The sequence below is a fragment of the Macrosteles quadrilineatus genome, unplaced genomic scaffold (genome assembly GCF_028750875.1).
Source record: "Macrosteles quadrilineatus isolate MER2022 unplaced genomic scaffold, UCM_ALF_1.0 Scaffold_5__1_contigs__length_97177068, whole genome shotgun sequence".
NCBI lineage: Eukaryota > Metazoa > Arthropoda > Insecta > Hemiptera > Cicadellidae > Macrosteles > Macrosteles quadrilineatus.
The window spans coordinates 73,276,084-73,289,324 of NW_026542598.1; the positions used below are offsets into that span (position 1 = coordinate 73,276,084).

The window sequence follows — 13,241 nt, forward strand, 5'->3', positions numbered from 1 at the left end:
CCATTCGCCTATTGGGTCTGATGATGATTGCAGTGTCCAATCGAAATCGATCACCACTTACCACCTTTTTTGTATATTTACCGTCTTGTGAGTAACAGTATAAGCGTAAATATATGTTTTAAGTGTTATAAGACGTTTCTTTTATTTACTTTCCGTAAATTTAATAACACGTACAATGCTGGTCAAGAAGTTATTTAGTTATATGGTTCGTTGTAATTGCAAATTTTGTGAATTGTGCCTCTTTCTCAGTGCCTTTCTGGTATACCGACTGTTATTCAATAAGTATTTTTAAGGCTATCACACTTCCTATGATGAATATAAAGGCTGCCTTTCAATATAAACATTTTTCTCCAAAGTTAACCCCCTATATAAATTTATCTTATTGAACTGGAATATTGAACGGACAAAATAACTGTTCATTGGTTAGGTTTTTATGAAATAACAGCTACAGTGTTAAAAATTGTGTCTTCATTTTGAATGTCCAAAATTGAAAACACTCAAAAATATATTAAATTGATTCCTGATTTTGACATGATGAAAATTAAGATCTGATCTTCCATGTTTGGGGATTTTTGTGTAATTCAAAATAAAGGAGATTATTTATTTATTCATTTTTTGGATCCCTTTCATCTTGGGTATTTTTGTTGACATCTTAGAAATGACATGCGTTATTTTATTGTGAAAGATTGTGGGGCCCTAGTTTTCACAAGTGTTTACAATTAACATAATGTGTTTCCGAAGTATTACTTAAGAGATGTTATACATCAAAGCAATGAATGAGTAACTTCCACTTTTACAACTGACCATTCCAAATCGATGCCAAGCATTAATGTAAGTTTATAAAATTTTAAAAGCTATATTAGTCAGCTAGCTAATTTTTTGCTCTGAGTATTGAAAGAGTGATTGGTTCAATTGTTATTCTCGCTGTTTTTAGCAGTTATTATATTGTATTTTAGGTGTAGAATTAAGTTTTGTACATTGTGCAAAGTTCAGTTGTGTGCAATTTCTTGTAATGTTTTATCGTTCTATTTATTTATCTGCAAAGTTTATTCAGTGAATTAAAAAAGGCACAAAGCTTAAGACAATGTATTTGTTATTACCCCTTAACTTTTTCACCAACATTGTTAATCTCCTCTCAAAATCTCTTTCAATTTACTTGTTTAGTATTTTAGTTCACTAAATTAATATAAGGTAAAGAGTGGAGTAAGGAGAGTCGGTGGCTCAGTTGGTAGCACCACAGACTTCGGCTCAAGGCAGCAATACTTAATAAACAGGCCGTTTTGCTCCTCTGGCATGATATGACTAAAAAATAACATTACGTCATTGCCGTCGCCTATGATGACGTCATGCCAGAGGAGCATTACGGCCTGTTTATTTAGTGTTGCCTTGAGCAATGTCGTGGGTTTGAACCTGTCACTACTTTTTTTCAGTACAGTTCACCCTCGTACTGTGCCAGCTCACCTTTTGCTTTGCTGTTTACATTCTTTGCACAGGCACAAGACCTGCAAGGACAAAAGCAGCCGCCAACCTCTTAAAAAAAGAAGAATCATTCAATGACTTTTCAGTGAAATTTATTATTTTTTGCTGTCTAAATATTTGTTTGCTTTCTTGTTTCTGGCAGCAGACTGACTTCATTTTTTGTTGTCCAACTTTTACACAATTACGACTAATATAAAAATGACAAACTCTGGTCAACAATTTTACAAAATTTCTTCATGCAAATGGAAAATCACATACCAACCCCTCAGTTTAACGTAGAAAAGAACTAAAAAAAATTGAGGCATATTCCTCTAAAAGTTAGCGTGCCAAGTAGACATATTCAGCTTGAAATCAAATAAGTATGATTGTCTCAATTAAGTGATGAATGATTATAGTACTAGCCTTTAAATCTGGTTCGATTCTATGCCACATCGTTTCTTGACCCAGTACTCTTAAACCATTAATGATGCTGTCTAACGTCTAACAAAAGATTAATGTTAGCAATATAAAGACCAAAGTTAGGACCGGTCCCTTACTAGAATGGGTTAACACAAATAAATGTTAAAAAGAAGGGAATACAAACTCAAATTTACAGCTAACTTATTTATTCACAACATATGTACAAGTGAGAAGTGAAAGACTATTGGTTCTTGCGTACAGACACACCTAGTCTCTCGGTAGCTGCCTCGTCCACCTTGGAGTGTAGTGCATTCACCTCAGGTTGGGTGAGAGTACGCTCCATGTGACGATATGTGATGCGGTAACAGTGACTCGTCCGACCTGTCTTGGGGTTACGGAACTCGTCTACCAGTTGAATCTGAACACATTGTCGAGTTATGCAGTAATTCGATTTTGAAATTAATTGGAGTACAATTAAAATTAAGTTTCCCAGTGTAAAATTAATTTAACTAAAACTTCAGAATTTCAAGCTAGAGAATTAATATGATGGTCATAGCTTACCTGCTCAACAATGTCACCGGCTACATCCCTTACTACCTCGTAAAAATCATTAGAATGATATGAGGTGTTTTCAGGAAGCCAGAAACTTATGTCATTGATACACTGAGGGTAAACGCTCACAGGCTGGAACAAACAGTTTAGTTAAAAAAGTTGAAACATTATATGCATATTTAATGCATGCAGATTTTTCTTGGTAACAAATTGCTTCAATCTTCACAGTACATCGTTAGAACTGCGTATCCACTGCCTAGACATTTAGTTTAGTGACCCTTAGGGAGTATTTATGGAACTTATTACAAACACAACCTTTAATAACTTAGCGGTCAGTAACATTTTAGTAGGTACATAACAGTGTAAGAAATTTGAAAAAAATTTGCAAGTTTTGGGATTGAGAAAAGTCTACTCCTACTGATATTTGGCAATTAATTTCAGATGGTGTCAAATTCAATGCTTTAAAAAGCCGAACAATATTTATGAGATAAGAAATAGTATATATCATCTTTAGGAGCGAAAGTGACTCTTTTTGGTACGCAATCAATTAAGAACCAAAAAAGACACTTTTGCTTTGTTTGATGAACAATTATTTTCATCGTTCTCTGGAAATAACCTTCTAATCGTTACAAAATGAGACCACATAATAGGGTAGACCAATTAATGAGGAAATATATAAAGTCGTCATCAATGTTTATATTTCTGTTGTTTACAAACATAACTTAAAGTATTGTGTCTTTATATCATTTATAACAACATAATGTGCCATAAAGAAATTTTGAGGTTAGCACACAGAAAAATTTTCCTTAAAATGTTTTTTCTGTTCCCTATTTGAAGTTACCTGAAAACGATGATTTTGCGGAGGATGTAGAGAACTAAAAACGACTGTTTAAGGCCAGTAGGCCTACAGTATGGTGAAATTGTATTTTCCACATGTTAAATGTACATGTATAATTGAACATTAAAAGACTTTAGGCCTACTGATAACAAAAAGTAGCGTAGAGTAACTAAAATGGCGCTAGGAATAAGTAAGCAAATAGGCCTACAGAAAACAACACACTGTACAGTAATACAGTACAGTACTTTGCTAAACCTATACCTCGTGTAAGAAGAAGGATCAGTCTTAACATTGTGCAGATTACCTTGTTAGCTTGTACATTATTGAACAAAGACCTTACCAAACTTTGTTTCAAAATTCAAGAAAAACACACAAAAAAAACGCAAAACCTCAATCTAAAAAATAAATTCCATTTCTATTACCTTATATTTGATGGAGGTGAAGGGATCCTCGACCTCAAACTGGTGTAGGAAGCCAGAATCTTTGCTCCAGAAGAGGCGAATGTCAGGAATATTGTACAATCTCATGGCCAAACGCTCCAAACCAATGCCGAAGGCCCATCCAATCCTCTCTCCAGCACCAGCTGCAATTAAAATGATACTTTCAAGTTTAACCTAATCACAGAGAAAGTATTGCACTATCAGTTAAAATCAATGATAAAGACGTCATAGTTGATCGTTGATGGTACCTAGGTACCATGTTATGTTGAGGGATTATTGCAGACATTTTCCAACTTGATTAGAAAAAGTGTTATTGACGTTTTGGGATCTGGGAAATTACAATCCCGTCATCAGGTGACCAAGTATCTGAAACATTACAAGATACACAAGCCCAGCCAACTAGAAAAATCACAAAAAAAACCATGCAGATAACTGTATGTACCAAAAAAAGAAACTAATATTCTGAAAGCAATCATAATAATCGTTTTGACTAAAGCTTTGGTAAAGTGCAAGTGTGGGGAAAATCTGACAGTCGACACTTGCTCTATAGGCGCAAGAATGCCTAGTTTCTTTCATCTTCTCAGATTCCAGTTCATGAAACTTCTGTTTTACTTATCAGTGATGTACAATCAAATGTCCCCAAAAACTTTTTCAGTGATGTACAATCAAATGTCCGCAAAAACTTTTTGTTATAACGTTTCATTCTTACCAACAGTGAGCTAGCAGCAGATTCACCGACCTGCCTCTAGTATCCTATGTCTGGTGATGCCACAGCCCAGCAGTTCCAACCACTTGCCCTCGTACTGGACCTCCAGTTCCCATGACGGGTGAGTGAACGGGAAGTAGCTCGACACCCAACGAGTCTCTACATCTGCAACAGAAAACATAGGCCAGGGGTTTTAGGCTACATAGATGTGATTGATCGATTTCTGTTTGCTTTCAAAATTTCCAATTGACAGTTTTAACTCCTAAAGAATTCTGGATTCATATAAACTTTCACCCAAAACCTCCAGTGTTTACTTTAGGTTGGCCCCACAAACTCTCATAGAAAGTTAGATTCATCAACAGAGTTCCTTGCCATATCTGACCAAGAAGAGTTTCCAACAATCAATTTATGATGCTGTCTCCTGGTGCGAATACACCACTTCCGTCATTTATCAAACTAACTATACCGATAAGGTGGTAAACCTTAAGCCATAGCCAAGAAGTTCTCAGCTTGTATCTCTGGGTGCTAGACATGTTTGACAGTTTTCAACTGATTTTGTTTGGTTATTCCTCCATAAAACATTTGAAAGTAAAGGTTATGTTCTTTTATTAGTCAATATAATCTACCTTTATACTCAAAGGAACGGGTTAGTGAAAAAGTAACAAACTGGCTGAGCTTATCATTAGTTAGGATCTTACAAGCTAAGTGCTAACAAACCTGTATGGTTGTAAACAGTGGCGGTTTCCCAATGGACCATGGAAAAAAATTGAATTTCTTCCTAAAAACGTAGTAGAGGTTTTTGGATACAATTCTAGATGTTAGAAGTGGATTAAGGAAGTCACCAAAGGCTTTAAAAATACCAAAATCTTCTGATAGCCCCCTTTTGAAAACGTCCTAGAACCGCCACAGTTTTAAACAAAGACAATGTTACTAAACATTTTGAATAGGCCTACCTTTCCCAAACAAAGACTGAGCGAGAGAGACCAATGTGTATTTGAGTTGTTGTTCGACGATCTTGGTTGCGTCCAGTGTGTGTTGCGCTTGCTTGTCGTCAGTTTCCTCCCCTTGTTCAAACACTTTCACCTCGCTGTTGGCCAAATCTGTCAACTAAAACAATGAACAATAGTCAAATCAACATTTAAAATCATGTAAAAACACTAACAAACAAGCAAAAAGTAAAATGTTACTTTATTTAGAGGGGGGGGGGGGGTCAAACACATGACAACAATAATTGTCCCTATTCAGCCGTTTTGGTGGTAGACCTACACAGGTACAACCCCCTGGTAAAGTCTGTAAAGATTATTATAACAACATTGGAATACCTAAGTGATTACGGGAGAAAAAAAAACATTCTTTATGGCTTACCATTAATTAAATTAGAATATGAGTTCTTACACTTAATGCCAGCCACGTATTACAACTTTTTGCTCGTTTGCAATTCATAAATGATCATCAACAACAGTATTAATTTGGATGTTTAAAAGTCTTATGATTACTCAAACTACTTGCAGTTCTCGACACCTGTCATTCTCGAAAAGGAAGAGATATGTTAATCAACTTGTTACAATCACATGTTAAGAAAGGAAAAGGGTTCCTTAGTGAAAAACACCCTAAACAACAACCCCGAGGGTAGAAGACCTCCTGGAAGGCCCAAGTTGAGGTGGAGAGCAGAGATTAAGTGAGAAGAGACCCGAGAAGAATGGGAATAAGGTAGGATGAAGCAGTGGATCGTGCAGTCTGGAGGCAGTGTGTTGGCGAGGCAAAGTAAATCCTTGGGTACCAAGAGCCACGGCAATAAAGTAAAGTAAAAATTACAGTCACATAACTATAATTGCAGTAAACAATTAGTAATACTAGAGGTCGTCCAGTGGTCGAAACTCGACCAAAAATATTTAATGTACAGACTTCTTTATGTTCATTCCACACTTTGAATAGAACATGTGATTGGAGTTTCTTCCATTTGTTTTGATTTTCTGTTTATATTTCGTTGTTATTTCGTCACCAGCATGGCAACTCATAATATCCATGTTAAATTTTTCAAAATTTTAAATTCATTTTTTGTGCTTATTTTTGAGCCTATTTTAATTTATAAAGGGATTCTGCACACCTACAGGAAAATAGCTTTCTAACAGTATGCGTAGATTTTCCCTACAATGCACACGAGCTGAGAAAAAAGGTTTTAAAGAAACATGCTTGCCTATTAATATATAGATAGATTTTAAACAGTTGATTTGGTTTTAACAATGGCAAGTCATGACAAAATTAGATTAAAACTAGATGATGAAAATTAGGATTTTTAACAAGCATATAATACATCACACAATTTTACATTACATTTGAGTTGTGATACAAGTATTGTAGTCTAAGTAACAAACAAAAATATGTTCAACAAGTTTAAATAATGATAGAGATGAATAAATATGCTGATATCAGCTTATGAGATATGAAATTTAGTCATTCTGTGTAATTAAGAGCCAAACTGAACTTTAAAATGGAATCTAAGACTTGCATTAATTTATTTGGGAAAATGATTTTAAACATTGAATATAGACCTACTACAAAACAAAATAACCTTAACAATTTCCCCAAATTCAAAATTTTTATGATAGCAAAATTATGGTATAATACAGGCATACTCTGCTTCAATATTTTGGTTAACATGTTAGTACAAAAAATTATCAAAATCAAATGACTTTTACTCAGGTTATCATTCTATAGGACAAACAAATATATTTGGACCCAAACTGATGACGTTTTTGGCTGAGACATAAAAATAAAAAAGTAAATCAGTCTCGGGTCTAGATATAACTGGTAGACGCTAATACAGTAGAACCTCTTTAATCCGAACCCCCGTAATCACAATGCCTCATTGAACTGTACTCTATACACAATACAGTAGTTATTTATTGTGTACGTACGCAACGTGATTGTTTCCATCGTAATTTACAGTAACTTACTGTTTATTTACTCAGTTTACTACTGTATTAAATAAACACTGTATTATACTTTATAAAGCAATTTTTCACTAAATAATAATAATATTACCTTCTTCAGTTCCAAATGATTGTAGTTATTTACGACGCATTTCGTCAGCACAGTGACATCATCAGGTATCCGCTATCGCTTCGTCTTGAATAGCGATACCTTTTTGGATAGCGGATACCTGATGATGTCACTGTGCTGACGAAACGCGTCGTAAATAACTACAATCATTTGGAACGGAAGAAGGTAATATTATTATTATTTATTAATAACTAACGTTCCAGTAGTAGGAAATGAATTCTAATTTTTCACTCTTCCTGTAACAGTTAAGAGCCATTTTAGCTATTCTTATGTAAAAACAACAATATGTTCTGTAATCCGAACTACCCCCGGTCCCAATTAGTTCAGATTAAAGAGGTTCTACTACGTAGCTTATTACATACATGGGGAATTCGCTGAAATTGGCATTGCCTGACACAACAACTTGTTTTTAACTCTTTAGCCTATTTATTTAAAGTCATCTGAGTAAGTCTAACTTGTATTACATGGCTCTGACCAAGAAATATAGGTATTCATGATGCTGGTAGTTTCACTGACCTGCTGTTGGTGAAAAAGTCGTACACCATCAAGCTGGTGGAATACAGGGTAGTGGGTAGAGTCTATCTCATCTCGACGATAGACGTCTCCGAACATGAGGAAGCTGTCGAGTCCCATGTGGACGAGATCGGCTTGATGTGCCGTCATGTGCGACCTCAGCAAGTAGTCTCTGTTGATGTAGTAGCAATCACTCTTGCTTCGACTTACATGATCTGCCGGCACCAACAAACTGTCAAAGTTCTGCTGCACTGTGACCACAGGGTCCAGATTATCATGCACGGAAAAAATCGGAGTGCCAGTTCGTCCGATGAACTTCTTGTAGAAATAATCGACGATTCTCTGCTTCAAGAAAGAAAGAGGATGATATTTTTGGTTAAGCAGATTGATTCCAAGGTGAGATTTGATTTTTGGAGTTAAATTTGTTAAGTCGTCAGTTTTGTATTCACGGCCATTAACTTCAATGGTAGAGTTTTGGTCTTTCAGTTGAGCTTTGGAAGCGACTGTTGAGGAATGTCTCACCACATTGACAGAAGGTCGAGCAGACAACAGGCCGATCTGATAGCAGATGCACAGGCATCTTGAAAGGTCTTTCATTGTGATTTAGATCTGAAAATGCAAAAGCTAATTTAAGAGGTTAACTAAAACTTCACATTTTATATGACTTAGCTATGAAACTTGTATTGTTAAAATTCTGGCTAGATAAATGATTTGATTTGATTTATGTTGTTGGATTATCTTGGATTATGTGCTGAATATGAGGAGGAGAAGACAAACTCTAAAATCTACCATAGTGCTACTGTATGGATAATTTTCTTCAAAAATTAATTAACTTATATCTGTATAATAACAAACACTAAAAACTATGCAACCGTAGGGTGCTGTAACAAAAATATCTATGATAAATAATTTGATTTCTGGTTTTTATCACTAACAGATAACCTTTGTTACTTAATCGTGTTATCTTTTTAACCAAATTTAAATAAGATCCCTAAAAATATCAACGGCTTAAATGAGTTGTTTTGTTTTGACTAGCTAATAATAAAATGTTTACTGTTAAAAATTATTCAGTGGTCCTACTTCCTCAAACTAAACTCAGTAAAACAAATACCGGTATTCCTATTTGTTCGTTACCTGGTTATGGTTTTTAAAGCAGGTGTTGCCCTCCACCAGTAGTAACCTAATATTTTAAATAGCCAATATAGGCTAAATGTTAACGATTAATAATTTTAAACAGTTATTAAGAGCTGTAAATTATAGGGCTAATGGTAAAATTATAACAAGTAGGTAAAAACAAATTGCTGCATTAAAAACATTAAATACCGATACTCTTACGAATGCTACGGATTCATAAAAGTGCTATGGAACGATATATCGTTGTTTGCGTTTCATCCAAAAAGTGCTAAGCGACGATATATCGTGCCTACGCAACTTTCGATCGTGTGAGTTTAAATGGGTACATCGGTTGTTGTTTCCAAACAGTTGATGTTTTCTTTCGATTCCTGATATGATGGAGATGGAGGCCCGATATACCGTTCCTTAGCACTTATGAGATGAAAAATTTTATTTTTACCGATTTTCTTTATCGGAGTTTCAAGCGAATATTCAAATTTACAAGCGCCTATTTCGTTGTTATTTCGTCACCAGCATGGCAACTCATAATATCCATGTTAAATTTTTCAAAATTTTAAATTCATTTTTTGTGCTTATTTTAAACAATAATTTTAATACTATGATACATTATGATACATTATGATAATATTTTAATACATTATGACTGGGACGGGTGGCGTCGTCCTGTAATCCAGCTACTAGGAGGTCACGAATTGTGGATATTTATAGGGATGCACTGTGGATGCGATGCTCCCTGGTGTGGATTAACGTCCGCACTAGTGAGTACTACGACTATCCGCAGTACTATCCTGATAATTAGACCAATTCGTAAATTACAAGGAAAAATGTGGTTCGGATTCCACTATAAACTGTAGGTCCCTTAGTTGCCATTAGCTGTATGGGCTATTAATTAACAGCTGTGTCTAAGGAACATGTCGGCCTTAGTCACTAACAAGACTACAAGATCGCGCCACTCATCCTACACTCATCCTTCACTCATATTTGGGTTAAAATACGCACATAGTGGCGTCCCCATCTTAACTAATTGATAATTGATAATTGATAATTGATAATTGTTTAAAAAATGAATTGATAGTTTCAATCGATATTATCATAGGTAGCCCAATTAAGAAACTTTACCCCATGAACATTCATTCTTTAAAAATTGCAGCAAAAACTTAACAATCACATAAAGATTAATTCATTTAAAATAACTTAATTATAAAGTAGGCCTAACTTACTTGAATACTTATCAATAAATCAGGAGGTGCATTCCCTCAGTGAAGCTACGGTAGGCCTTTAACTTATATACCCTCTATGTAAACGGCGGATGAAATATTAGTTCCGGAATTAGACTTAGATTTTATATAAATAGGCATATCGAATAAAATACCTTATGGTTGCACATTAGTTTACGTTAGTGATGGGAACAACAACTGATTGAAAACAAACTATTCAATTGATTGTTGGAAAAGATATGATTGAAACTAGTCACTTCATACTCCCGGTCCTACGGCGACTGGAACAAGTCAACCAATCGTTAAAATGACTGGAAACAGTCAAACGTCGGTGATTGAAACTAGTCGTAAGAACCATACTGGCTGTTGTTGAGACTGACCGGTGAATGAATAACGGTTGTAGATAAACTATCGTACTGTACACAAATTGTGAACAGTGTTTAGGTATAATAAATTAAAATAATGTAATTATGTGTATTTTTCATGTCTTTATTAAAAATGTTTAGTTTCCAAATCACTGTTTTTTAAGTAAGTAACTCCTGATTTAGATGTAAGTTAAATGACTTATAGGCCCTACAGTAACACCTGCTTTAAAAACCATAACCAGGTAACGAACAAATAGGAATACCGGTATTTGTTTTACTGAGTTTAGTTTGAGGAAGTAGGACCACTGAATAATTTTTAACTTGTCCTGTATAAGTAAACGTAAATGTTATAAACCCTCCAAGTGTCTCTAGTTTTGGTCTTAATGTTGGTCCATTTATTGTGCAATCGCAGGGTTTTATTAAAATGTATCATAGAAACTTAAAAACAATGTAAAGTATACCTACTGTTTTATATATAATTTTGTTTGGAAAATTATGGGCTTCAATGTAACATATAAAACAAAAAACAAAAAATGTTCAACAATTTTTGTAGGGTTAACATTTCTCAAAAATTATAAAATAAATGAAAAAAATTTATGTTTGCGCTCAATAAATTGTTATAATTTATAGGTCTACAAATATTTTAAAATAGCCACTTTGTTCAGAATTTTATGAGGATTCCAAAAATATAATTATATAAGGAAGTAGGTTTGCAAATAAATAAGTTATGGGCAAAAAACCGATTTCGGTACATAGCGTTTAACTAAGAATGCATAGCCTAATAGCTAGGAATCTTGCTGATAATTTACATCAATATCACTACCTAAGTTACTTCTTCAGGATCATCAAAATCACAACAAAATCACTTAAATCTTCTTATAATGCACCACGTATATCACTACTTTTGATTTTTAACACTAAAACAATGATAAACGCAATAAAACACATCAGTCATCGTGCGAGGTTAACCAAGCTGTTTACAAATACGCACATCAGCTGTCTGCTACAATATTTTCGGAACTAAAATGAAAAGTGTATAGAAACAGACATCAGGAGAAAGCTCTGAATCTGCTGAAAAAAATTATACCTAACTCGACCCAGTTCAATCCGATTCAGACAGTCCCAGAGCCGTCGCCGTAAACAGTGTTTGTGAGTCGCTTTTACGACACATAACACTCTGAGGGTTAAGTAATAATACATATAAAATTTCAACACAAAATTACAACAACCAATCAGTCAACAACAAATAGGCCTACTCAAACGTTTCCAGTAATAAGTTAATGTGATTGATTTGATTATTTTCCTTGCAATGACTGTAACTTAACCATTGCGCCGATTGAACACCACCAGTTGTAATGGAATTCACTCAGTTTTTCATTCGACTGAAAAAAAACTACGACTGATTTTAAAAACAACCGATTGATTAGTCGATTGTTTTTTCCAGTCGGTTGTCCCATCACTAGTTTACGCCCTACATTTACTATTTGCCTATAAATTATACATTAACTACCGGCTGATTATAGAATTAAACTGTTCTAAACTAAACCTAGGCAACCTTAACCAAACTGCAGTACCTATGTGAGTAAATGTAGGACGTAAACTAAAGTGTGCCTAACTTATTCACTGAGATTAAGTAGTAGGCCTAGACATACTCATCACTATTTAGATTAGCTTTATAAATTTCCCATCACATAGGTTACTTTCAGTGAAGATTTTATTGAACAAGTTAAACATAGGCCTAGGCCTATCTTATCTAGCTTACAACATCGACCTACCACTACCACTTTGTATAACAAAACAATTCAAATGACAAACTACACAAACACAAGTAGTCTACTTACTTTGCTTTCCAAATTGCTTAACCTAAACTAAAGAATGAAACAATATGAGACCTAGGTGACGAACATTACCGACAAGGCGACAAGATTTGAAACAAAAATAAAATAATACAAAGCTTAACCTCAATCAAACATTTCTCAAGAATCAAGAATTCAAGTAGTGAATGATAATGATGGGATGGGAGAATCGAATACAGAATCGAATAGTATTCGAATACAGCCCGAGTATTCGTAGATTCGAATACTTCAGATTCGTACGAATACTTTTTTGTGAATACTCTTGACCTCAGATTTTGCAGGATTTCTTGAATCTAGAAAGCAAATTCGGGGGATTCAAAAATGTAATCAACACTTTTTCAACTACTGAATTCCCTTTTGAATATCTTACGAATCCGTAGCATTCGTAAGAGTATTTAATGTTTTTACTGCAGCATTTGTTTTCATCTATTTGTTATAATTTTACCATTAGCCCTATAATTTACATAAGATTATTATTAATCGTTAACACATTTAGAATATACTAGCTGTACCCGCGGGCTTTGCCCCGTTTAACTTCATACTTGAGCTCGTTCGCATGGCTCAATCACGTCCTGGTTGAAGTTCGTTCGCTACGCTCACTCACCTTTACGTTGGAGCTCGTTCGCTACGCTCACACGTCCTGGTTGAAGTTCGTTCCCTACGCTCACTCACCTTTACG

At 34.7% G+C, this 13,241-nt stretch overlaps 1 protein-coding gene across 2 annotated transcripts; it reads right to left on the reverse strand.

Annotated features, from left to right (window-relative positions):
- Positions 1 to 2,074: 2,074 nt before the first annotated feature.
- On the reverse strand, positions 2,075 to 12,671 carry LOC128994610 (phenylalanine--tRNA ligase, mitochondrial). 2 transcript variants are annotated; one of them, XM_054419275.1, is made up of 7 exons: positions 12,548 to 12,671; positions 7,994 to 8,599; positions 5,368 to 5,521; positions 4,448 to 4,579; positions 3,691 to 3,851; positions 2,440 to 2,562; positions 2,075 to 2,296 (listed from the first exon to the last, which is right to left on the reverse strand). In XM_054419275.1, the coding sequence occupies exons 2-7, from the start codon at positions 8,585 to 8,587 to the stop codon at positions 2,120 to 2,122; spliced, it is 1,341 nt and encodes a 446-aa protein (XP_054275250.1). In that variant the 5' UTR covers positions 8,588 to 8,599; positions 12,548 to 12,671; the 3' UTR covers positions 2,075 to 2,119. The 2 variants fall into 2 exon arrangements, with proteins under 2 accessions (XP_054275250.1, XP_054275251.1); XM_054419276.1 differs by lacking the exon at positions 12,548 to 12,671 and adding an exon at positions 12,281 to 12,336.
- Positions 12,672 to 13,241: the final 570 nt, after the last annotated feature.

What these genes read in the sequence shown, in the direction of transcription:
- LOC128994610 (XM_054419275.1), bottom strand. Translation starts at nt 8,587, where the DNA reads ATGAAAGACCTTTCAAGATGCCTGTGCATCTGCTATCAGATCGGCCTG. An exon ending in TCACCTCCATCAAATATAAG is followed by an intron (nt 2,563 to 3,690) that starts GTAATAGAAATG and finishes TGTTTGTTCCAG; the next exon opens with CCTGTGAGCGTTTACCCTCA. An exon ending in CCGGTGACATTGTTGAGCAG is followed by an intron (nt 2,297 to 2,439) that starts GTAAGCTATGAC and finishes CAATGTGTTCAG; the next exon opens with ATTCAACTGGTAGACGAGTT.